The sequence below is a fragment of the Ptychodera flava genome, chromosome 10, assembly GCF_041260155.1.
Source record: "Ptychodera flava strain L36383 chromosome 10, AS_Pfla_20210202, whole genome shotgun sequence".
In the NCBI taxonomy this organism is placed as follows: Eukaryota; Metazoa; Hemichordata; class Enteropneusta; family Ptychoderidae; genus Ptychodera; species Ptychodera flava.
In genome coordinates, this window is record NC_091937.1 from 17,674,023 (window position 1) to 17,701,626 (window position 27,604).

At 37.8% G+C, this 27,604-nt stretch overlaps 2 protein-coding genes across 10 annotated transcripts in view; one reads left to right on the forward strand and one right to left on the reverse strand.

Moving 5' to 3' along the window:
• LOC139142159 (single-minded homolog 2-like) overlaps positions 1–8,294 on the forward strand; it is a 96,645-nt gene extending 88,351 nt beyond the window's left edge. For 4 of the 6 annotated variants that reach the window (XM_070712011.1, XM_070712008.1, XM_070712009.1 and 1 more), the window contains exon 10: positions 1,772–8,294. In XM_070712011.1, the coding sequence (XP_070568112.1) occupies positions 1,772–3,092 (1,321 nt within the window). In that variant the 3' untranslated portion in view covers positions 3,093–8,294. The remainder of the gene's footprint in view (positions 1–1,771) is intronic. The other 2 variants (XM_070712007.1, XM_070712012.1) reach the window with 1 other exon arrangement.
• LOC139142158 (biotin--protein ligase-like) overlaps positions 7,733–27,604 on the reverse strand; it is a 635,662-nt gene continuing 615,790 nt past the window's right edge. For all 4 annotated transcript variants that reach the window (XM_070712006.1, XM_070712004.1, XM_070712005.1 and 1 more), the window contains 9 exons: positions 25,392–26,380; positions 24,705–24,887; positions 23,620–23,891; positions 22,660–22,727; positions 21,092–21,252; positions 20,386–20,500; positions 17,097–17,310; positions 16,147–16,320; positions 7,733–12,530 (listed from right to left, as the gene is read on the reverse strand). In XM_070712006.1, the coding sequence (XP_070568107.1) occupies positions 16,149–16,320; positions 17,097–17,310; positions 20,386–20,500; positions 21,092–21,252; positions 22,660–22,727; positions 23,620–23,891; positions 24,705–24,887; positions 25,392–26,380 (2,174 nt within the window). In that variant the 3' untranslated portion in view covers positions 7,733–12,530; positions 16,147–16,148. The remainder of the gene's footprint in view (positions 12,531–16,146; positions 16,321–17,096; positions 17,311–20,385; positions 20,501–21,091; positions 21,253–22,659; positions 22,728–23,619; positions 23,892–24,704; positions 24,888–25,391; positions 26,381–27,604) is intronic.

Sequence of the window (27,604 nt, forward strand, 5' to 3'; positions counted from 1 at the left end):
ATGTGTGTAGGTGTAGCTGTAGATGGTGGTACTTTTGAGATAAAATGCGCGTAGGTGTGGCTGTAGATGGTTCATGAAGAAACCCTTCTGGGCAGGATTAACATGTGCATCTAAAATCACTTCTAGAATCAGATAATTCCTGAAAAATGAGATTAACAGAAAGTTTACTGATCGTTAAAATGTAAGAAGTGCATCTGATTGCGTTATCCTGCTCGGTAACTTTAAGAGACATTCATGCAAGTGATGATTTACACATTCATGAAGTGTTCACACTACTTGCAAAATAACTATCAAATGCCGCACACCAGTGAAGCAAGAATTCCTTTCAAGCACCAAAATGTATCATTGTGTGTCTCTCCAATCAACATTAATGCAGCATTTCTCAATTTACAGTGTCGCAGAATTTGAGTAAAAACGTAGCATCAAGGACAAACATCAATATTTATCCATCCAAAGACAAAAGTTATGAGATAAGAAGCTATCAATAAAGCAATTTTGGAGCATACTGTTTTTTGACTGTATCCATCTGTTGTAGAACATTCCTTGTGTGTTTTTTAATGTTACTATGAAGAAGTCATCTGTTTTCTGAAAATATGGATTTAAACATTTACCATCAGTAAAAATGTAAATAAAACCTAAATAATTAATTCTGACATCTTTTCCGGGTTAAAAGTGACAGTGAAAATGTTGCTATTTTGTTTTCAATGATTTTTTTTTGTCAGGAATTCATTAGATTAGTGCATGTTTAGTGAAACCTGTCGAAACCGAACCCTGTCTAAACTGGAAACCTGTCTAAACTGAATCCTTTTCCAAGTCCCACAGAACTTTATATTCAAAGGAACTCTATAAACCAAACAGCTCTCCAAACTGGACAATTTTCTCAGTCTCTGTAGGGTTCTGTGTAGACAGATTTACTGTATCTCTATTAAGAAACATAATGCCCCTGTTAAATTGTACCTTAACACTGTGGGAAAATTGAGAATTATGTTTCTAATTGCCTAGTTGACAACAAAACTCTTATACAGCATAATTATGGCATAACTGTGTTAAGTTTTTGATGAAATAAGTCTTATCTAGTGGCAGTGTTAACAAACTGTACACTGTTGGTGTTGTTCATGCAATTTACATTTATACTTTAGCTCATCTTGTGAAAAATGTAATATTAAATAAGCCATCTGAGTACTGTTTCTAGAAAAATATGTCACCTTGTTTTGAAATAAATCTCCAGAAATGTTTCTCAAAACTTTAATGTGTTAATCATTTGAGTAAACTGTTCATGCATCAGAATGTGGTACTGAATGTAGTTTCTCTATAAAACTGATGTGAGGTGGATTGTCAGGTTTTCAGTGATTTCGCACAGCTTGTGCCACACCCATGCAGCTGTGCATAGTCTGATAGTGCTAATGCAAAAACTGTGAAGTTTCCATGAAAACTGTCAGGGCAGCATATGGTTGCTGAAGGGATCAGGTAGATGGCTTAACTTACACACAAAAGGAGAATTTTGAAAACATGCGGAGTTCAAATTTGACAATTTCAAAATGGTGAATCACTGTCGAACCTCATTGGTTTCAGAGATGTTGAAACTATAGTAGGGAAAACCAGACATGTAACAATACCTAAAGCAAAGATATAGGACACACACATGATTTTGATGTTTATTATTGCTTAATCTTATTCAGTGCTATATGACTTGCCATGGCTTTTGGGTATTTGTACAGCTTACTGCATTATATATCCATTACAATAACATGAAATTATCTGTTATTTGCAGAAGTTCAGAAGACAAAGAGTTATTCTTGTCCACAGATCAGCTGGAAGCAAACACACTCCAGAATTCTTACAGTGGAAGTAATGAGCGTTCCAGGGTTGGGAAAGTCCGTCCGGCGAGGTGCAAATCAAGAGCCCAAAAGTCAATGCCATATACGTTGGCTGCTGCCAATGCCATGTACGAGGGACACTACATGAATACAGAGTATATGACTGACAGGGGTTTTGGACAGTACCAAACATGTGAAGTTCCAGTACCAATGGCGGGCTACCCCACAATACCTTACCAAGATGGAATGGAACGCTATGGGGCTGCTATGTTTCCCACTGCCTATGGTATTTATGGAGAGGGTGCCTATGGTTACACTGGCTCATACGCGTACAGTGCATCAGATACTTATGGGCACTGCAGCACTGATAATATGCCCTATCGGATGCATTATGATGAAGAGCAGCAACACCATCATCCCTATTACCATGGCAACCCCGAGATTGCTCACACGCAGGGCAGCCAATCTCAGGCTGTGTTGCAGCGGATGTCGGAGACGCAGTGCTGCAGTCAGCCGAGCAGCAGCTTGCAGAGAAGCAGTGGGCATGTGCAATCAACGATATCTCCAGCCCACAGTTCAACGCACAGCCCCCATCATCAGGAGCCATCGCAGCAACAGCAAGCGCAGGACATGAGGGCGTATCACCACCGAAACGACTCTGTACATTCAGATTCAGACAATGGCAAATCCTACCCGGATCACGGTAGGTCGAGTAAAATAGACTCACTTATTCAAGCCACTCAGCAACTTGTCAAGGAAGAGGAGTGCAAAACAGGCCAGCCGCGGCACCCATCGCAAAGTTCCCCAAAGACACCTGTCACGCCCGCAGCTAGCCAGACAAGCCCGGTGAGGGCAGTCAGCCGAAATCAAATCAGTAATCCATCCCCGAATGAGACGAGTGGTAGCAGCGCAAATACTGACAGGACTGTTGAATCAAATAGTTGTCGGCCTGTGTACTTTAACAGCACGAGTACTATACACTACAGCAGTGACATGTCTGGACCAGTAGATTACAGTAAGGACTACACCAAGCGCTTGAACGGGATGGACTACCTGTCGGGCGCCAACAACCAGTATCCGGCCAATTACCACTCTGTGTACAACTACTACAATGAAAGTAGCAAACGCTATGTTGTGCAGTGTTCAGACGAGCTCGCACGCAACAAAGCATATCCCACGATGCTTAGCAATGGCACCGTGGAGGACAGCATGGACAGTCACTATGGAAACCGTGTCGCGCATTACAAAGGCCAGGTCAACGGATACGCATACTGATTGCTGAATCCCCACAGGCACTTTATGAAAAATGGCTGGCTTTTTGCTTTGTCTGCTTTGTCACTTAAAATCAGAGCCTTGCAGGTTCACAAAAAAAAAATGTCATCTCAAGCAGACTCATTCCCACCAGACTGAAATGATCAGATGTGCTAAATTTATTTATACTAAAATCTGTTTAACTAATTCTATCAAATTTAAATCAACTTAAAAGTTTGTAGTTTTTGGTCTTTGATAATAATTATACAAGTAAACAGGCTAATACGCAGATGGATTAAACAAAACCCACATATTTTTCCACTATTCCCGAGGGAATTTCTTTTCATAGGGTCTGATTGGAAAATTGTAGACAGTATCAGAGCAGTATATTTGAAAAAATCGAACTTTTGCCTCCTGAAGGGAGCTGTCCAATTCTTTCAAATGCTTTGTCTTTATCAGGAAAGTCATGATATCCAAGTTTTAATAGATATTTTTGCCAAGACTTATTTTATTAAATCTGAACTGAGCAGGATCGAGTGGTGCGCAAAGGGCTTAGAAATCCGAAATATTTCCCCAGTGCATTAGAAGTTTCATTGAAGCGTTGCTTACATCATTATAAAATCATTTCTGGCGTTGAGTGATTTCATACACACATTAAAACAAACTGTGTAATATTTTTGAGTGCAATACAATCAAGAATACCTGTTCTATCGTGGATGGCAACTTTCATGCCTATGGTGTGAAAATTTGAAACTTGTTGGTTTTGCTCTGATTTAAAAATAATTGTCGCTTTCTCTATCATTTCAATACTATGTTCCCATCACAAAGATCCGGCCACATGCCTGAATAGAATTGCTGGACTGACATCATCAAAGAGTGTTTTTCCCCAAATTAACACTAAAGTTTTTAGTCGCTGAAATGAAGAGTAGAAGATTGTGAAGTTCCCCGTAAAAATCTTACCATCACGTGTCAAAACTGTCAGAGTGCCTTAGCTCTATTGTAATCCTTCTGTTCAAAATTTGAAAAAACCTTAAAATTTCTTCAGTTGTTGCTTTCCCAGCCAAGCTCTGTGAACTCACAGGTTATACCATGGCTATACCCTGTTGAATTTGAATCCTGATTGGCTGTACCATTCAGAATTCGCATTCTGATTGGCTCTACCATTCAGAATTCGCATTTTGATTGGCTATGCCATTCAGAATGTAGATCTTGATTTGCTATACCATGGACAATGACACACACACTTTGAATATTAACTTTTTTTAAACTTACAACAGACCATAGCAGCAAATTTTATCGCAAGTGACTGAAAAATATACTGATTAATGTTGCCATCAAAGCCTCATTGGAAAGCCATAAATATCCTCAGCTTTCGTAAAGGTGATAAATTTCTACATAAATAAAATGTATTTTATATTTCTGCAATTTTGCAGTTAACCAATTGATAATATTGTTTCAACTAATTTTTCAAAAATTAATGATGTACAACTTTGTACAACTAATAAGTACAAAAACAAAAACTTACGATACCAGTCTGTTTTCAAAGAGTGACCAATTAATGTATACAAACAATACAGATTCTAGAAATGTTTAGAAAATCATTACGCATGTGTAATATCAGTAAAATCACTGGAAGTAACAAGGTTGGTTGGTGAGAAGCCCTGCCCAGAATATGAGAGTGTACATTGAAAATAGTCCAATATTTGCCAAAACAACTTTCCTTTAGCATTTCCATTCGTATATATTTTTACAGTTGTGTTTTTATGTGCTATTGTGCTTAAGAATTCTGGAGACTTGTTTGAATTGTTCCATTTTGAAATATGATGGTGTATCCAAGTGGAGTCCTGAACAAGGTCGAGGGATTGTCACACTCAACTATTCAGATGTACCTGTCCCCCATCAAACTATGGCACAATCCAGCCCTTTTCATTGGAGATTGGACCAATGTATAGGAAATTGGGGGGTGAAAGGTTTGGTGTCTGTTTAAAATCTCAGAAAATCATTCTGATAAATTGTAATTACTTTGACTGCTGGTGGAAAAGTTGTTAAGACTTGGCAACAAGTTTATAGTGGAAAGAAAATTCCATGACGTGAATATTTCTCAAATAAACTCTGAAAGCAATTTATTCACTGATTTTGGATCACTTAAATTCCAGGGAATCATACAGCCATTTTGCAAAAACAATCTGCGATCTGGAGAAACTTGGCAGCAATCTGAATTATTTGACTGACAGAAATGCAAAAGGTTCTCAACATTAATGTTTTAACCCTTTTACCACCGTGGTTTGGTCTGAACCCATTTGTTATCAATGGTGACTGGATGTGTTTACAGGGAAACAGGGTGACTGGGTCAAATAAATATGGCAGCTTTATCAACTGCAAATACCTTGTCCTTGCTTGAGCTTACACCCCCTGTATCCAAGTGGTATGGTCTGTTTGTCTGGATATGTCTATGGAGCCCTTGCATTGTATCAGCAGTTCAGGGTATGGCAGGGATGCAATGGTATACAGACAGCACTATTCAAAACTCCAATCACACATACTTCACACAAATCTTTGAATTCAAAAAATATTTTTTCATAGAAAATTCAGCATCGTTATGAAATGAAATTAGTATGCATAGTAAATGCAATTGTAATTTAGAAGAAATTATTTTCTGCGATAGCAATAAAACGTGCATCACAACTTGAATAGGCCACACACAGGCCACAGAGTACATCCAAACTTGCAGTGTACTTGTAGCCATTTTAATATTCAGTGCCAAAAAAAATAATTAGAAATCACATTTGCAATATATTATTTTGTGTTTGCTTTTCGTATTTTTTTAAAAAAGAGATGGTGGCTTGACCAGGTGTATTGCGATGGTAATATGCTAATAGCTTGTCAGGCTTCATTATTGTAATGAGCTACAAAAATATTTCTTGCTGTATTTATTAAGTTATCACATGATGAGTCCCTTTTGTTTTTAATTTTTCATTTCAAAAAGTGATTTTGAGGATCAGCATATTTTACCCCCAACCTATGCTTGATGTTTGCAGAGGGGAGGGGAAAAGAAAATTAGAGGGGAGTATAATATTACGAAGGTCTGTATATAAGTTTGAATGTAAGCTGAAACAAAAGAATTCAGAAAATATTGTAAAATTAGAAATCTTTCCAAATTTTTGAGACAGACGACAGTGGAGACGCTGGTAAAACAAACAAACACACCCGCACCATATAAGGCTGAAATGCCTTGCCTACATTGTTAGAACACGTCCAAAGACTTTTTTTCGTTCAAATTTTCTTTTGTAAATATCACTTCACCCACCAGTGTAACTTTAACGTGTATGTTACTTTGACGCCATGACAGTGAGAAATGATTTATTTCAGTATTGTAATCACAGTTATTTTTTGTGTTATACTCAAAAATTTCTCCTTCTTCTTGTGTACATTGTCCCTGAATTCTGTAAATTTTCATTCTTGTTCTTGTGTTATCCTCATGTCTGACGACAAAAAAGTGCAAGTCTTTGATTGGCAAGAATTGGGGAGGAAATATGGAGGAGGGAGTAGGGGAGGTTGGTGGCTTCACTTATAGTTTTCGTATTTTGTTTGTCAGTAATCTTTGCCCTGTTGGTTGTGTAATCAATCCATGCTATGGAGCAGATCACGCAAACGTTTGTAGTTTCAACCCTATCACGGCCATGGTTTAGTCCAAACTCATTGTTATCAACACTGATTACGGACCTGTTTACAGGGAATTAGGGGTGATTAGGTAGAGAAACCTATACTTTGGGGAAAGGCATAGTGTGCGCACCAGCTCTGGTACATATCGTGTGTTTGAAGTGAGTCCTTTATCAATGCAAACACCGACAGAAAAAGAAATTCAGATGAATACGAAATGTCTGTCTGCATTTGAGTTGTCCTGTGTTGTGCGAGCCTTGTTTGAATAAAATGGAGCAGTATGCTGATGAAGCCAACGTGTAATTTCTGCTGCCGGCATACACAGCTTGTCTTGGCTACCGTGGATAACTATGGGCCCTATCTGTGTACAGGCTGTGAACGATGGATTGCCAATTGATAGGTGTATTTGTTCAGATACAATTGCGGGCTCTTGAACTTTTGTGGTTTGCCGAGGGGGGGAAAAAAAAATTGGACTGCACTTCAGCAATTTTTTAAATGTTATTTAATGACGCCGGGATGGAGTCCGCTTTGTTCTTCTGGCGCGCATTCAGCAGAGGCAGGTCTGCGCCAATTACAAGATGAAGTGGGGACTGCAGAGCCGAGCCACAAACAATGCTAATTTTTGGAGTGTTGACTCCTTTCGGAAGAGCAAACCAGCAGGCCCGCAGTCGATTCAGACTTAGCCCATGCAAGTGCAAATCAGCGCCGGGGTCAAAATGTCAGCCCCGTTGCCACGGCAACCCCTCATTAAATGTTGCCATGGCGATGTTGTTTAATCTCTGTGGCGGTGCTATCAGTCATGGGTATAATGGTGAAGCACACTTTAAGTAATAGTCGTTGCCCTCTCGCTTAAAGGAATGTTTGAAATGTGCTGGCCGATAACGCTATTACCGCACACTCAAGTGATTTTCTCATTGCTATCGGCAAAGGACACGGCTGAATACAAGCCATAAGTTTGCAGTCCAATCCTTGCTTTACAAAAGAAAACAGAATTTCACATCATACTGGGTTTACTAATTTTACTTTTGGAAAAGCCAAGACAAAATTTTTACAGAGTCACAAAAGGGTTCAGGATTGTCAATATTCTGGAAAAAAGGAAAACATCTAGAAGTTTCCACTAAGTACTTCAAAGCAAATCTTTAAATGAAAATATTCACAAATCATAAAGAAATTCATTTATTTAAAATTTTGCAATCATAACAAATTTTCCAAACCAGGGCTAGTGTGTACACACATTGCTTATAGTAATTACAGAATTTCTTACTTTTTCTTGTACAGAGCTGTTCTATAAAACACTTCATTTCCATCATCTTCACCAAATATATAATGTATTAATTTTTAGACATATCATGTCTTACAATATGCTGCCTGATATAGTTTTGATTTCTTATTTTTTAAAAGCGGATGTTTTAAATTGACTTACCATTCCCCTGTACTTCCTTGCTTTTCAAAAAAAAAAGTCTAACTTTTTTTTTCCATATTTATTTGTGACAAGTTCGTTCACAAACCACATCCACCTACAATGATGAATAATAAAACTACTAGGAAGGAAAAATGTTCATTCTATATGATGTGTGGATTTCGTCCTTTTCTTGTTGGATTAAAATTGCGTGCGTGTATGTGTGTTTGAATGTGTGAGGGTACACTGGTTGAGTATTGGGCCTCAAACCTTTCATATCAGACAAATAAGGGCTGTCTTAAAGGGCCCTACCATTGCTTTGCGAAGCAACAGGACCCCTTAGGATTGTGTTGATTTGTAAAACTCTTCAGTGCGGACCCAGTATTCATCAGTCTAGCCATTCTAAATAGTTACAGTCAATCATCTTGTTGCCATAGAGATATTCGATACCTTTGTGAAGCAACCGGACCCCCTGGGATTATGTTGATATGCAACATTGTTCAGCCTGGACCCAGTATGCTACAGTCTGGCCATTATGAACAGTTACAGTCAACCACCCTATCACTATGGAGACATACTTTGCCAAAGCAGACACAATCACTACATTCCCAATCACGGTCCATACACTCTTAAGTCACTTAAATTTCAACAACTTTCCATGATCCTATAGCAATTTTCAAGGACTGTCTGACATCTCCAAATTTTCCCAGTAACATTTTTATGATATATGATTTTGCTTTATCATTTTACTTGTCATTTTTCCAATATCACGACCAATCATTTCTTAATTTTGGAAAACCATGGGTGGCTTACCGATATTACGTAGACTTTCCACAACTCATTTTCACCTTCAAGGACTATTTGATGACCTTTTAAAGAACTTTATGGGAGACTTTAAAATTCAAGGATTTTAAGAAATTTTCCAGAAAAGTACAGACCATGTCAATGTAAAAGCTGGTTTTGAATATCATGGCCTCTGTGCCTGCTTGTATCACTGACAGATAAGAGTGTAAGAACTTATGAAAATCTTCAGTGAAATCTGACAGATTGTCTCAACATTGTCAGAGGCAGTACGTGTAACTTTTGAGGATTTTTGACTATTTTTGTCTTTAACCCTTTGAGCGCCAAAGTCAGTTTTTGTCCCAGTTTTGAAATACACCCCGGTCAATATTTTTCTGATTTTTTTGCCAAAATTTTTGATAAAAAACTGTAGTCAATGAAATGTGATATCCATTTTGTCCAAAATTATCAAAAAACTTACAGAAAAATTCATAAAAATTGGTAAAATTGCACTAAAATTCTGATGGGAATAATTACAGCACTCAAAGGGTTAACATTAACAACAGTTTCTTGTTCTACTCTCCATAACACATGTACAGATACACCGTATTTGGTTTGTCAACTCAGCCTGTACATGTGTAGACTGCATTTCCTAGACAAGAATTCAAACATAAAGAAAAACAGTGCAAAATATTATGTATTTCAACATACATTGGACAGCAGAACAAAAACTTGCAGGTGACATACTGAACAAAAATAGTGAAAAAAAATCATCAACATGTACAGCTGTTGTCCCTTCAGACACAGCCTAGTCAGAAAAAAAAATAAACATTTATCAGGGACTTTGGATTTCTCACATCTAGATTCAATTTATTGCATGAAAAGATACCACCTCACACCTGTACTGTCACTCTATTGAATATGGCTGCTAATGATAACATATGAACATCTACGATCGTAGTCTCAGCGTCAACGTACTTTCATTCTTTGAAATACTGAATAGATTTTGTACCAAGCTGTTTTACGAATATTATTTTTCTGCGAATTCTGCCTGTAAGTTGGAGATTCTCACCTGACCTTGAAAAACGGTCACAGTCTTTGGGAACTGCTCAGGTAACCATGGTTACACACTGTGATGTATCTAAGTGTGCACTGTATTAAAGTTAAAGTAGGGCAGTTTGCAAATGACATCATTGTTCTCTCATTAATATGTAAAGATAAATATTTGTCTGCATTCTTACTCTTAGATTACACTTTTGGAAATTGAAAAGAACAATTTATTGGGTGACTTCAAGTGTTAGTCTCTATACTAAAAGACATTTACAGCTCAGACTACAAGCTGCAACAACAGCCACGCGTGCAACACTGACAACATTTGTCCGCTTTTCCTGCAGTAGTGTCCAATGTTGCGCATGTGCAGCAATATTTAGTAACAAACCTGTGACCATGAACAGTGCTTATTCTCTTATGCAAGAAAAATTTTACACGTTACACATAATAGTGCAACTGATGAAAAGAAATTTCATATTATTCTAAAAATTGATTCAAATGGTTAGTGAGTCAGCGGACACATTTCTGAATCTTTGGCAAAAGTGGCCTGATTGCTGATCATGGGATGACTTTTTCCATGTTTGTTTTGCGACATGTGAGGAAAAACTTACAATTTTGCCATTTTCATGAGTTAGTGTAACAAACAAACAAAGTAAGTAATTTAGGCAAAAACAACAAAACTAGCATCATTAGCAAGACTGAAGGAGTCTGGGCCCATGCTGTGATGTATTACAATTCAACATTATCTTAGGGAGTATGTTTGTATGTACTATGTAAAGAACCCCTAGACAAGCACTATTTTCTACCATGAGAAGGATGTGGCCCAGAGTTCTTAGTGCACAGCATCTGCTAATGTTTACTGTGCGTGATTGAGTGTTTGTTAGTGTTTTTGATAAACTGAATACACTTCAATAAAGATTTTAATGGTTAAATTCTATGGGAGCATTTCCTTACGGAGGCAAGACTGAAATATACTGTACCCGTACTAGGCCGTATAACAATTCAACATTATCTTAGGAGGCATGTTTGTATTAAGTCAACATGAAAGGCACCCTTAGAATAGCATTGATTTCCAAAAATTAGGTAGATGTGGCCCAGTGTTTTCCAGAAGCACAACTTGTAGCTGACATTCACAATCTCAGCTGTTAACTTCAAATTTACGTTCTGTCTTGAACTATTTTGATATTTTCCTGCGACAAAATCTTTAAAATTACTGTCACGTACCAATTACCCTCATTTTTGATGACACAACTCAAAAGACATTGGGTGTTCTAAAATTGAATGACTTAGAAATTCACTAAAAACTATCAAATTTCTTCTTTAGAGACTTTCTATTCTGTCCTAAACGGTTCACAGCCAATATACAAATCTAGGAAAAAGTCAAGCCGTCATGAATAAAGTTCAAAAATATAACAAAGACTGAAAAATCTGAATTTTTAAAATTCAGATGTGATCACCCCTTTTATCCATGAAAATTACAAATTCGACTTCTCAGAAATATCAGACACTTATTTTTCAAAAATCTACTGAATAAAACCCTTCAAACATGTACAAAAAGAAAAATTCAGATGACAAAATCAAATACGGGAAGAAAACAGGAAAAAATTCACAATTTTCAAAATCAGAAAACAAAGAAAACTTGCTCTGAGAATAAATGCTTCATTGATTGTTTTGTTGCCATAGTGATATGCCTACAATTATTCAGAAAATGAAACGACTTCAAAAAACTTGGTAGAAAATGAAGCAGAATTAGGAGCAGTTGTATTTTTATCCTCTAAGTGAAGCGTTGAATATGTTTCAGACAAACTGGCAGCGTGACAGGTAATTTTTTTTTTTCTGTTTATTTTTTTACAAGCAAAACAAGATTCAGCCTCGTGGACAAGTTGGTCTGTGACATGCAAAACTGGGAGAAACAGGCACTGACTATTATTGAAAGTAAACTGAAAACTCTGAATTTCAAACTATTTATCTCTGTTTAGCAAGTTGCACTGATTTTTCCATTGGATTCCTACCACTATTGCCAGGGGTTGTTATTGCATAGTTCATATGATAAAACCATCAATTCTCGGACGATATTCCTTTTTTTCGTCAAAACTGCGCAGGTCCCCTGAAGTCAATAAAAATGGCTCACAATTCTTACTTGGGTAAAAGTAACAAGTAATTGTTTAGTAATGAGCAATGAAAACCGTTCTATTTATTCACCATGACAACAATGACAGAAAACTGACTAAAAAGAAAGTGCCTTGATTCTGACAAACCTAAATTCATCTTAAAACATTTATTTAATTTGCTTATTTGTGTTCACTTCGGCTCCAATTGTTAAAATTTCTTTTTTAACCTCTGTATATATTTTTAGATCCCCTTTTAAAAACAGACTGAGTATACACAGGGCACGTGTTAATATTGTTTATGGCTTACTTAATTAACATTTTATATGGTGATGTTGTGGTCTTTCAGTTGATATTGGTCGCACGCAAACACCTGTGCTCCAGTTCGGCGGTGCATAGAGCTCGGTCGGCGCGCCGATTTCAGCGATCCCATCAGAACGGCTTACTCTTCAACAGCGTGAGTTTCTTAAGTGGGAAGAAAAAGGATAGTTAGAGTAAAAATCTGACATTAAGTGGTCGGAGGGGAAAAGGAGTACACTGAGCGACCTCTTGTGCGGCTAGAGATCTTTGCGCCATGATTGGCTGGTGAGCTGGCATTGTGGGCCGTAACAAAGACGGCAGCACAGCTGTGTTTGCTGTGGTGTCAGTGACAGACAAAAGCTGCCGTGAAACACAGATTAGGACCGCATCAAGAGCAAAAAGAGCAGTCAATACTCCTTGGTAATAATATCAAAACAACAACCGTCCCTCTAAAACAAAGCCATCAATCGCAAATGAGCTTTTCCAGCGATCTCATTCATTGTTTCACTATAATCAATGGTTATTTACGGACCATTGAAATTGGTCAATACTTGTTCACACCTCCAAACAATACGCATTGCCTGTCACTCTTTGGCGTAGTGTTTTCTTTGTGAACGTAATACTTTCTCTGGGCTAACAGCTGAAATGGACATTACACCCGGTAAAGAATGCGGGTGGTCCTCAAAAAAGACAAAACGAAATGGACAGATCTTTGGCAAGCACAGTGGTAAAAAAATCCAAATGTACACAAGAGTTTTTTTTAGGTTGTGTACAAGGACTTCTGTCTGCCTGCCAAAGAATGTGACATGGTCAGACCACTTAACACACTTTAGCTCAATAGCTTTAAAGAACAACTCCGGTCCCCTCTAAAGAGTTCTTTTTACCGGCCAGGCCTTAATCAATTAATCTGTACCCTGTCTTTACATTTAAGCTGTGAAATCTCACACTCGAGCCCCGAGCCGAGCCGGCCAACAAATACCGGGTCTAAGCAAACACTTGGCCAGCTATCACCACTCCAAAAATTTGATCAATACGGGTCAGTATTTTTGGCAGAAAAGGGGGCAAAATGAAAAAGAAGTCATCACAGAGCCCTTGTAACTCGAGCCCTTGCCCAGCTGTGCTGGTCACAATCTATTATCCATGAGGATGGGGAGAAAACAATCTCCTGGTCTTTTGATGAAAAAACTTTTTGCCGACAGAATGTTCTTTGTTGGTCCCCTTTTCACAGACTTTGTCCTATGGTCATTGCAGGCAACGAGTCACTGAGTGTTTTGTTGATATCTTTTTTCTCTCTCTCTCCCGTTTGCTTCTTTTTTTTTAGTTCTAGGTTGCAGGTGTCAGCTGACATTGGTCAAGTTTTCTCAGTGTCTGAAGTCAGTTTGAGTAAAAGAAAAAAACACCCGACGGAAATGTCAAGGTGGTGCGACAAAACCACGTCAAGAATAAGGGCCTAGCACGGGAAACTAGGTAAACATCATTTTATATAATTTCATTTTATCTATTTTTTATTATATGTTCATGTATACTGTTTAATTATCATTACAACATAAATGTTCATGTGTAAAGATAGTGTTGGACGTGTAAAATGACCAATGCCACACGAGAGAAATTATGCTTTCAAATATTTTCATTAATGGCATTTTGCAAATTTTGAACCAAAGTTAAATGATTCATATATCGTCAGAAACACTTTTTCTGACTCCTTTGCCATTTCAGCTGTCAAAATCTAGACATCAAAATCTTACTGACAAATTATCTATCCTACGTACTACACCTATCGGGACAATAATTGACTTTCTCACTGCCATGATCTAGTCAAACCTCACCTTTTGTTACCAATGGTGATGTTGGCCTTGTTCAGAGGGCAGGATGAACAGCTTAAGGTAGAATGTGTCTCAGGAACACATATTTGGACTCTCAAATTTCTACAATTCTTTTCTGATCTACCACTTGTGGGGGCTCATTTTAAAGCTCTTGGAGTGAGAAAGAATTTTCAACATCTTAGTTTTTCGAAAATCAAAATTTAATTTTTCTCCATAGAGTTAACACAGGCCATTTTGAATTCCAAATATCGGTAAATGTTAGGTAATTTGTTTCTCTAGTACCAAACTCTGTGCTGTGACCCTAAATTCGTATTCTTGATTTGGTAAGTGAATGGTGAAAGTTTCATTGAGGACAGTTTGGGTAAAAGTTTAAGTCTTTCACTTTGAGGAGCATACTACCTTAAACTATCAAAACTATAACTTTTCTATGTGTGATTCAGCTACATTTTTTAAATTCATTCACGGTGAAAAATGTCCACAGCATGAGGCACATCCATGTATTACATCACTTGTCTAGATGAGCCTTATTGCTTGCAGCTGTTTCTCAAAATTTGCTCATCATGAAATATTAAAGCAACCATAAGAGGTTGAAATGGCTATTACGTGATTTTGTCTCTCTGTTTAAAAATGGACAATGAACCTCCCTGGATGACCAAACCAATTTTGAAACACACTGAAGGGGAAATGCTAATCAGAATAAGGGATCTATCCATGGTGAAAGTTGAATAAAATTCCTGTCCATATTGTTTCATAAACATACCAGTAAATTCAGGACAAAAAACTTTCAGAAAGAGACATCACATTCAAAAATACACATTCATAACACTTGGTCAACAAAGTGGCCTAAACTGATTATTCCTGGGGGGTCCTCACCCTGATCCTGACCCTATGCTGGACTGCCTAAGTTAATGACGTTTGACAACAACTTCCCGCTGGGTCTGCCAGTGAGCCAATTTATGAAGTCAGCATGGAATAATGAAATAATGAGAAAAGTTGAAAAAAGAAGTGATTTTAGACGTACAATTTATGTGGATAAGAAATACTAGAAACCAGCAATGGATTGCATCTGATTTATATCATAGTTATGTCAAACAAATTGCAATGTAGGACATCTGTTAATAATCATATAAGTTTCAAGGCATTTTGAACCTAAGAAAAAATCTCTCTTTTTGATATCTGCTGATTTCTCACATTACTGTCTCATCCATTCCAAAATTGGGTTTCAAAAAAATAATCAGACACTCTAGCTTGCTGTCTGCAAAAAAACTGAAAAAAAATCCAGCTGCATATCAGCAGCGGGGAGGTTGTTGAACTATACTAGTGTTTTTGGTGGAAGAGTTGGTCGCAATTATGCCTTTTTTATGCAGCTACACGATTCATAAAGTATAAAAAGAAAATATTATGATTTTAAAAATGAAAATACACCAGATTTACATGAAAGACAAACTGCTTTTCTTCATCTGATATTATAGCTGGTAAGTACTCTAAAAAGTCAACATTTTGCAGGGAATTTAATAAACGCTGGCCATGCAAATATTTTTTACACGTGACTACTGCCCTCGTGTGGCATGACGTTGTCAAATCTGCAAACGTGTGTGTCTCTTTTGTTGGAACTATTTGAAACGGCTTTCTTAAAATCAATGGATCAGTCCATCTGATGGAGAAATCTAGGGGTGCAGAGTATAGAAATGCCATCCCCATAGAGGTTGTTTAACTCACTGAGTCAGTGACAGTAAGTAATTTTGCTGACTGACCACATGGCTGGGACAGTGACTCGAGCAACATGTCTTGCATAGGTTCAACTAGGCGGTCAAATTTGTTTTACTAAATTTGTTTTACTTTCTGTTGCAACTATTTGTCCAAAATAATACATGTCCACGTCACTGTAAAGCAGTTGAAAACTCAAAGCTGTTCCCCACGAGAATTTAACTCTGCCGACAACTTTGTTTGCAACTTACTTTTATCGTGTCTTGAGTGAGATAAGGTTCTTAGTCATATCAAAGCTGTTGCCATCCGGTTGGACACTCTGAGTGTTGCCGCTGGAATCTTTGACCAACAGGAAACCATTATCGTCCAAACCGACTACACAGACTTCGGGTCCTGATTCATTCTCCAGACGAACTCTGACACCGCTGGAAGGAAGGACAAGACAGGAAAAACAGTCACTGGGAGTGACGTACACACATATGTAAACAACCTCAGTCAAACAGAATCCGTGAACTCTTCTGAAAAATCTTCTTATACTAGTATTTAGACTACACTTCATTACGGATCACATAATTTTACTGACTGTTTTACAACTGGAAGGATAGCACCGAAGCACATTCACAAAACTATAAACTGTTTTTTGTTTACTATGTTTTGTAGTCTGAATCCTGCAAGCAAAAGTAAAATAGCCTTATACTGGGTATGATGCATGTATAGCGCTGTCATTGGGTAGTAGTTTTTGTTTCAGTTTACATGTATTTTTAACCTCCAATCCTACCTATACTTCTGCCATTATTTGTGAATGGATAAAAAATAAAGACAAACTTAAACTGAAAATGAACTTGAGAGTTTTTCATATTGGTTTTCTGAATTTTTTATCACTGAACAGAATATTCGTCAAAATACACCAGAAAGTGTAAGTTTTCCTCATGTGATACTATCTTTGTGAAAGTCCCATATCAATATAAGAAAATTTGATACTTTTCTTCAAAAATTTTTTCACCCTTTATTGTACATTCTCCGTCTGAAATGGTGTAAAAGTTCATGCTGCGTTCATGAAATCTTTTGACCATGGCTAATCAATACGGGAAAATTTCATTTTATGATTCAAATTTTTCCGACAGAAAATGTTGAGAACTACTTCTAGGCAGTGATGTGACTAATAGACCGGCAGGAAAACTGGTTGCTGAACTACTCCTACCTGTGCAGCCATCTTTGATAGTATCTCTCCCGGAAGGGATCTTTGCCACGGAGTATGAAGTCATCCAGCAGGAATTCCATCTGAGTGATGGTCCTGGCGATCTGTTCCTCCACCGTCAGCTTGGCAAGGTCGGTGCCGTGCTCTCTATTGTATTGCTGTATGATGTCGTTGATACAGATGGTAGGGTCGCTGTTATTGACGTTGAATCCACAGCCTGTGGTGGAATGGACACCAATAAAAGGACAGTGTTTCAACATTTCATGTAATAAACACCTTGAGAGGATAGACCTTACGCTTTTGCTCCAAAATATTGGAGAAAGGGGTAGTCTGGATGTTGGCATGAAAGTTTTTTTAATTTTCTAAAATTTGACAAATAATTTTTTTAAATTTAAAGAAGCATGCTATTTTTTGAAAATGCTAACACTTATTATCATCTGAGTTTAACTTAAATATTACTTTACCAGAAATGAGCATGGATACAAACAATTTTATTGAAACTTTTGTTCTGCAGATTTTTAGGTTTTTCACCAGTCTTCTCAAGATTGTCTCTAGAGGGAATTTTATGTGTAAGGCAATAAAAATGATTAAATTCAAAACAGCAAGCAGGATTTTTGCTTTAATGAAACAAAACACTTCAAATTTTTGATATTCATTTAAAAAGCACTGACCAAACTGCCCTGGTATTGTAGTATCTTATTGTCTTTTTATACAAGGTTTGATGAGCTTTGATAAATGAAAAGGGAAAAGAAGAAATTTGATATTTCTGAGTTTGTTCACAAGATAAACCGACATATGGCATGTGGACAACTAGCTGTGGAAACGCAGCTATCTGTTGGCGGGGTAGCGGGGATCGCTATGCGGGTCAAAGGTCAACCCCGCCACGGATAGCTGCGGGCCACCTGCCATCGAAAGTGGGTCTATTACGACGACACAACATGTATCGGAACTTTGAACAGCAAAATAAACCAAAGTGAGCGTAATTCAATAAAATGACCTATACCTGCCTGAACTCTGATTATTGCTCATTCCCTAACTCCTTTTGTGAACAAAATTTCTGGTTCGTTTACGTAATTCGGCCGATTTTCCAAGGAGTACTCAAGATTTTCACTCCAGCAGCGAACTTTGACTTCTATTGATATGCTAATAAGGATATCGCTCGTTTGAACGTGAATAGCGTGACGGTCGGTCAGATCCTGTTAGTGGAACTGTTTACACTGATATGGGGGTGAACAGATCGAAACCTGCAACATGCCTTCTTATCAAACAAAATACGACCTTCCTAATTTATGTTTTATGAAATGTTTATTACATATCATGTTAAAATGTATCACCAAATATTGAAATAACTGTTTAATATAAAAGTTTATTCCATAGATTCCATAGATGCGCTTACTATTTTCGAAACACCTGACATCACTTCTTGGTCTTTTGGCCAGAGGTCCATATATCTTTCTTTCATGAATTTGACTTTGTTTGTACCGTCTATTTACTGTCTGTTCTGTGCTGTTTTGTGTCTATGTTTACAACTATTGTCTTACAAATTTTGACCTAGTGTTATTGGATTATGGATTGGTATGATTGCGATTATTTTTCAAGAAATGTTTTCGTAAGTAAAACCTAAACTTTAAGTGCAGGTGTTCTGATTGGAATCTATGGGTGTATAATGATCTGGAGGGAGCGAGTACGTTGCCCAGGGTCTATATGAATATGTCAACGTTGGTATAACTGATACCACACGGTGACTGATACCAGCCGTCTCCCTGACAGGCCATGGATCAAAGGCAAGATCGACAGTGCAAATATATAAAAAAAATTGCGGCTAGATTCCGAGATTGTTCAATTCCAACACTTAACTTTACGACTGAGCTGTCGAGAGTGTTTCAAGTGTAAAACCACAAACAGGCCGTTTTTCTACAGCTTACCATATGATGTTTTAAGTTGTACAAATTCAAGTTTTATTTCACGCGCGACGGTGTGAAACCAAGTAACTGATTCAGAAACGATCTTGATTACGATGTGATGTGTAAAGTTGTACAGGTTCAAGTTTTATTTCTTGATTGTTCATTCAGAAAAAGTTTGATCGATGTAAACATCGTTTGGCAATACTTTCCCAAACCTTCGAAGTTGAAGCAATAACTCGAGTTTCAGTCTCGAAATTCGAGATATCTGGATATACCTCTACGCTGGTGCAAAGCATTCTGTTAAAGAGGATAATTTGTCTGGAAATGTGGAATTTATCGCCCGGCACCATATCAGCGCCAAGTCGGATACCATTATACCATATCAGCGTTCAACTGTCGCGTTGTTTTTCACTGATTGAAAGACTCAATGAAACAAATTGGCGAAAGTCTGATGCCAGTGACGATTCGAGACAACAAAATTTCTGGTTCGTTTACGTAATTCGGCCGATTTTCCAAGGAGTACTCAAGATTTTCACTCCAGCAGCGAACTTTGACTTCTCTTGATATGCTAATAAGGATGTCGCTCGTTCGAACGTGAATAGAGCATGACGCGATGGTCGTCAGATTATTAGCATATCAATAGAAGTCAAAGTTCGCTGCTGGAATGAAAATTTTGAGTACTCCTTGGAAAATCGGCCGAATTACGTAAACGAACCAGAAATTTTGTTCACAAAAGGAGTTAGGGAATGAGCAATAATCAGAGTTCAGGCAGGTATAGGTCATTTTATTGAATTACGCTCACTTTGGTTTATTTTGCTGTTCAAAGTTCCGATACATGTTGTGTCGTCGTAATAGACCCACTTTCGATGGCAGGTGGCCCGCAGCTATCCGTGGCGGGGTTGACCTTTGACCCGCATAGCGATCCCCGCTACCCGCCTCCAACAGATAGCTGCGTTTCCACAGCTAGTGGACAACAAGCATGTAATGATGGCAGTAGGAAAGAATTATGGGCCACAGGAGAAGTTGGAATGAGTAAAATGTATACGTTCATAAGTTCACTAAAGAACTGCTTGCATTGCCCGCATTCTCTCCAACTTGCCTACAGAGGGCGCTACATAGAAATGACGCAGGCATGTCTCCCAACAGCCATTTATCACATTCATTATGTTTCCTACTTTTCTAACGCTGATTGTTATAATAAACTGAAACGCACTAGCTTTGATTTCTGAAACAAAAACAACGAAAGCAGTCTTTATTGATTTCTAAAGTAAAATTTTAGTTCTTTAGTCGTTAAGTGGGGTCAGATTATCTTTTGATAGCCGGAATGCCACTACCTGCTATGAATGACTAATTCGGGAAAAGTAAAGACAGTTGTAAGTGGGATTTACCGATGACAGCAGTGAATTGACCAGCCATGTATGAAGTATTGACAATAACACCACCAAGTTTCATCTCGTTACCGTAGTAGATATCATTGGGCCATTTCAATCGAAGGTCAATCTTCTGCAAAGATACATGGAAATGAGAGGAAAAGCATGAGAAGATTCTAAGTTTTCATCTAGGAGGAGGTGAATGCAATTAAGCAATAAAGCACTCTGAACAACCGTACACTACAAGATTTTGACGAGTTCACGACGTATATGGATGAGCAATAGCAAGTGCATAATGTGGAGTGAACTGGTCAAAACCGAGTGGTACCAGTTGCTGAGGTGCTTTTTTGCCATTTTAACATAACAGTATATTGACATTTTGACGTGAAAATGTCAAGGAATTTTTCTCCAGCTGACAGCTGGCACGTGTTACAACCATGCTATATTGTGTATATAACATGGTTATTTTCACATCTCGACCAATCAGATCACTTTATTTGCGCTACCAATATACTGGTATAATACAATCTTCGGATATAACACATCCATGAGAATGAAAGAGTGTTGATATAACGCAACTGAAATATAAAACGTGAAAGTATCAACAAATGCCACAGCTGCAAATAGTTGCCATCATTAGTACTTCTTGATGTGTTCAGCAGAAAGGGAGACAAAGTCATGGGCTGTTCTGGTCCTTTTATAAACAGCGCCCTCATACACTGACCTCATATCCTGGCAGCAGCCTGACAGCGTCCACAACAGCCAATGAGGCGATGTGCTGTAGGTACGGTAACCTCTGACCAAGCTGTGAATGTTGAGTGAAATGAGCAAGCAGGGAGAACATGGCACATCCAGGTGGGCCAAGCCACGTGTTTCCACCACGACCTGTGATATTACCAAATCATAAATTTTGAAAAAGTTATTTGCTTCCAGTCAGTGCGTAAACTTTGAAAGTCACTGCTGAGAGAAAGATGAATGTTAGGTGTTATGTATATTCAACAGAAACATAATATATAAATATGTGGATGACACTGATTTGGCATCTGCATGAACAAAAGAAAATATATATTTGGCCACCTGATGGCACTATAGTCAAAAGACATCCACCATGAGCTTGGTACAGCTGCAATAATCGTTAAAAGTGACCATCAAAGAGGCTAGATAACATTTCAAATTGTAGTACTACCGGTACTTGTTTTTTTGTAAAATATTCCTTTTAAAGATGATACTCTTCCTCAACAGAATACTAAAAGTGAAAATGATCAAGCAGATTTGGATACTGTGAATTGTGCCATGATTATAAAATGAAAAAAAAAAATCAAAAATATGAATACGAATCTAATGCATTGTTTGGGTCATTTGTATCATCGTCTTTCCACACAGAAAGTCGCACAATGGATAATCACACAAGGAAAGGTCATAACTTTATCACTGTTTGTATAACAAAATTGAATTCTACCATTGATGATTGACACATTGTTGAAATTGACGCGCCAGTTTGATTCGCCGAACAGAGATAATGGAATGCTAATTATGCGTTTGTTGAGCTCAGAGTCAATTAGCCACGTGACATCCATCCACACAGATATTTGCTTTTTGAAATCAATACATCGTTCTATTTTTAAAATGCATTCAACAACAAATGTTGGCACAATGTGATAATTCATTTTTTTACTCCAAATTTGCAAATTGTGCTATAGTAGTTGTTGCTGGGTGCCCAAATGTCATTTTACTCTCTCAGAGTTCAGTTTCAGAGAAAGCTTGCTGAGTTGTCAAATTTTTTACAGGTTTTTTGATTCTGAAATTTAAATAATAATTCTTTTCATGTGAATCAATTATAAATTATATATAAATAAAAAGACTGGGCTTTCTTTAAGACTCTGCAGTGTATTGAACATATCATCAGTTAAAAATAAAAGTGTCAATCTCAGATAAGCAGTGCCCTGTGAGTTTTTGGGGAGTACTGTTGTGTGGTTCCAGTAAACCACATTGGACAGAATATCACACTGCCATAGAAATGGACAATCTTTGCGTCCGTTCAGACTGACAGCTAAATGAGTAGTAAGCGCAGACTTTGATACAAGGTAATGCAATGAATGCTGACAACAAAGTACTCCAGCCTCTACGTCCACACCTATCAATCTCTGAATTCAACACACGGCCAGTACCTGACATTGAGATTGCAAATATCTTCACCTACGATGAACAACAGAATACAGAATGTATCGACTGAACTGGAGATATGCTATACGGGAAACATTCTGGTGAAAGAACAAAAGTTATAAAACTTACCTTTCCCAGCAGTCATGGCTGTTGCTATAGCAACCAATCCAAGGTTTGTGGGTACACTGCGTTGAAGGCTGCATGACCAAGAAGACAAAGGTAATGAAATATATTAATATCAAATTACTCTGACACTGAACTTGGCGTGTATATGGCTTATAATGACTTTGATTTCTGATCCTGTACAAGTTTTTCCTCATTTTCAAATGTAGATTAAGCTATTATTATACAGTGATATCCCAATACTACTTATACTACGAAAGAAAGCTTTTGGAACTGAAATATGTCATTGTGTTTTGACTAGAAGGCTGATGAGGACTAGTTTTCCAACCTCTTCACCAACCATACAATTGGAGAGTCCTTACTGACTGTTCAACCCACTTCATGCATATGGATTCACCGACTCTATTAGGAAACAATTGGATTGAACCTAACTCTGGTGGTGACAAGTTTAACCTGCCCACCCCACATTCCCTGTGAACAGGTCCACAATCACCATTGATAACAATGGGTTTGGGCCAAACCATGGTTGTGACAGGGTTAAATGGGTGGGTTGGATTGACACACATAGAGAGATCTGATAGCAAAATGTTTTTATTTAAATGTATAAAAACACATATGGTACCAGTAATTGTCATGTAAAGATACCAGTATATACTGAAATAACAGTTTATTCCAAACTTTTCTCAAGGTTATTTTGTCAACTTAGAGATGGCCAATGCAGTACAGTGAAGTAGTTCAAAAAATATTTTGTACACCGTGTGGCATACAATAAATCTATACGAGTTTTTATATTTCCTTTTTTTTCTAAAGAATGTCTACACTACAAACCTTTATAGCTCAATCACCACCTAGCATGTGTGCACACACTCAAAAGCACTCACACACAGACGCACATACCGGTACACACAAAGACTGGAAAACTCACAAAATCACATATATGACATTTTTCGCTTGTACTGTTCCTACCTTTCAAAGATCAACTGTGTGGTCGGAATCACCTCACTGTAGAAAACAACTTTGCCAAGCTGGTTGGTTTTCAGATTTTGCATATATACTTGTTTGTTGAAGCTTTCTCCTGAGTCCGCACCTTCGTCTGTTACTACGGGCAACTGGTCTGATGTCACCGCTTGAGCATCCTGTGGTGCGGGTACAAAGATGAGGTTGACCTTTGACCCCTTCAGGCGCCTGTCAGCATCCAGTTTATAAGAGATGGATGCGAGCAATTCTTGCTTCAATCCCTGTGTATGATGTTATACATTAATAAATTATTAGTGAGAAATGAACATATAGAAACTAGTAAAGATGGGATCCAATGATAGAGTTCTAAGTATGGTAAAGAGAAATGAATCAATATACACACAACAAACAAGACAGATAGGCAGTCAGAAACAGCAAGACTTGGGTAAGCACACATTTAGATACCCTAAAAAGGCGGGAAATAATAACTGAGTCAGAGACATTGATCAACCCATTTGTTTGACATTTTGCGTGAAACCAATTGTTTAAAATGTTGTGGCTGCTGCTATTTGTGCAGAAGAGATGTGAAAGGGGTTAGAGAAGGAAACACATACCGTACTATTATAGAATGTGACGGCAGGCTATTCAAAAACATCCCAAAAGATGTATAAACAATATACCGGTAGACAGGGGAGATACTTGTTTTAATGTGTGTCGGTATGTATCATGTTTCAATTATTGAGTCTAAGTGTGTTATTCCACATATCATTTGTTGAGGCATCAAAGAAATAAATAAATAAATAAATAAACAAACAAACAAATAAAAAGTAAATAACTAAATAAATAATATCACTTGCTGCAGTTCTATATGGTCTATGTATTACCATATGTTTGAAATAAATAAATAAATAATATCACTTTTATCTCTTTGTGGTCTATGTGTTACGATACTTTTCAAAATTGCTCTATGTCAAGAAACACTACCAAGTGTCATATCTGAAGAAAATTACATAAGAAATCAACTTATCATACAATGCAAGTCAGGACCACACTGCTATGTGAGGAAGTTTTTTCACTTTTCACTTATTTCTCACCTCATTCTGACAGAGGAGATAACAAGGTGTCAAAGCCGGCAATTCTCCAGCACCACATCTCATCCCCAGCGTGGTCAGGACATCGCGGCACACTTCGTGTCGTATCATATTGGACTTTTTAAGCCTTGTAAATGTTTCTGTATCCACTGCTGAATCATCACCTGCAGTGTCCTCTAGATGAACCTGAAAGAATTGTCAAATACGGACTGGTGATTTCCTTGCAGAGTCCATACACCCAAACTCAATGAAAATTCCAGGACTTTCAAGGGCTGGAGGTCTTAAATACCATTTTCAGATATCATTTTATCAATTTTAATATTTTACAACTGATGATCTTGTTAACTTTGAAAATTGTAGCTGGATTTACAATTTTGAAGTTCTTTCCAGGACTTTTCAGGAGGCTTTAAAAATTCAACGACTTTCAAGGATTTTCCGGGAGCACACGGAATGGCTTCAGTGGATTATTAAAGTTCATCCCTTTTCACCAGGGAGAAATTTATGTCCTCTATGATACGAAGGATTGTTGTTTGAATTAAGACGCTGGGGGAACATTTCAAAAATTGGGACATTTCATTGGGTTAAGATCTATATGCCAAGTGTCTTGGTTAGTCTATGGGAGTTAAGCTCCCCTAGCTTATTGACAAAAGATCAAATCTTAGACGTATCATAGGGATTTGTGAATCTTACCTGAGACAAAATGGCTGCCCCACCATGGTCACCAATGCTGACATGAACTAAAATGGCATTGTCATGACAACTGGCTAGTATTCTAACATCGTGGTTATTAACAGCTGAGAGTTTATAAGAGCACTTAGTGCAGCTTGCATGTAAATTATGGGTAACGTTTCCATCTAACGAACTATACCTCACTTCACGCACTGAGAGAGTATCTTCGATTTGTTGCAACTTAACGCCTGCATGAAAACTGCCACAAAGGCTTAAAAGTCTTCCCCCTTTGTACAGGTACTTCATGATAACTTCCCTCGCGTGGTCTGACAGATCGTGATTCGTCGCAAGAATCAACAGTTGCGTGTTGTCAATCCAGGGATCTTTCAAGACAGTGTCTATGTCCACACTGTACGTTGTGTAACAGTTTCTTTGCAGGCACACATCCAGCAACGCCTTGACTTTGTTGAACTTTGACCCCTCGTCAGGGTTGTCGACAAGTACGAGCGCGTTGGGCGGTTTTTGCCTGTGCTTCTCCGCAGCCTCGTTGATTGCGTCTTTGTTTGAAGTTGCCACGGTGCTTGTTTCCATGGGTCCGGGACTATCGAGTGAGTTGTCGATGGTGATTTCGATTCCGGAGGAGACGGATTCCTGAGAGCCCCTTCGGGAGGAAAAAGTGCTGGATAGCGGTGACGACTCCTGTGACCTTTGTTTTTCTTCCATCTTCTTCAGAAAGATTGGTGAATGCCGCTTTCTAAGATGTCGCGGCTGACCGCCCGACTGAGGAGACAACGAGGACGGTGAAGAAGAAGGTGACGCAGAGTAGGAAGGCGGTGAAAATTCACCTCCGAATGACCTTGGTCTTTGTCTTCTATGCAGTTCCTTGGCTGCAGATATGCTATTCTGGGATCTGGATTTGCTGTGTGACTTGGAGCCGCTCAGAGTGCAGGATCTTCGAGTTCCAGGCAGATAATCTAATAGTTTGAAAGCGTTGCCTACAATGCCAACAGCTGGTGAAGAAGAAGAAAAACACAATGAGAAACTTTATGTTTAAATTCAACATAACATGCTACAGGGGTGATGCTATATACACTACCAATCACCATACAGCAAAATGGCTAATTTAGTGCTTGAATACTGATCCAAATTGACTAAATTTCCACAAAACTTGTCAAACTTGAAGTTTGTGTTCAACGCTTAGCGTGACAGAGGTAGTGTTTTCTGCTCAAACAATAACCACAAATTAAGAACAAATACACAGATGACAGCACTGACATTAATTTATTGTTTTAGCATTTTAAATAGCATTTTAAATTATTCCTACGTGTACTTCCCCCACAAAGCATCAAGTACAGTACATCACCACTTTATCGAATATCATAACTATTCATAACGAAAACAAATTTATCAATCTCACTTATAAACACCCATGATGAATGTAGGCAATGCATCCTACAAGATAGACTATCTGGACTGAGCCAACTTATTTTAATTTTCAAAGTAAATCTACAGTGTCGTTTTCTGAAAAAAAGGTTTTCTGGAAATAGCTGAAAAAAGCGCAAAGGGTGTATGCAAATAGCTACTGTGAGATATTAGAAAGATCATAGACAGTCAACCACTTCACTGTCTATGGTAAGATAAACTGTAGGCCATCACATACGCAAAGTGTGTACAGGACCCTTTAGTGTGACAATGCACTTCAAGGAACCCACCCTAAGCACTTCTACTTATTAAAAATCATAGCCTGTTCATATATTTTGCATACGCTTTTGGGTTGGCATCACTTCCTTTTAGAATAACTTGAGAATATTGTGATTGATACCGACATGAGTGAAGTGTAATCAAAGGATTCCGGTGTGTGAAATGTTCATGGGATTTCCCTGTTAATTTCATTGTGAAATTCTGACTAGCAATTCTTTTACGGTGACAACCCCAATAAGATATTATAGACAATAAAACAGTAAAACATCAAGCCCAGAAAACTCAATGAAATTTGACAAAGCACAGGTATTGCAAGGTTGCCTGTGTTTACTGGAAAACAAGTTAGGCGCTTTAAATAAGATTCTTTGTTTGCCGTCCGCGTGCTGATAGGTTTTCAGAGAAAATTAAGAAAACAAACACAATGTTTATAACACTATTACAAATAAAAATATTATTTTTCTGTAAGAAACCAAATTAAAATTGAGCTTGTGTTAATTCACTTGTGTTTTTTATCTGTGTTTCTTTTTTCCCTG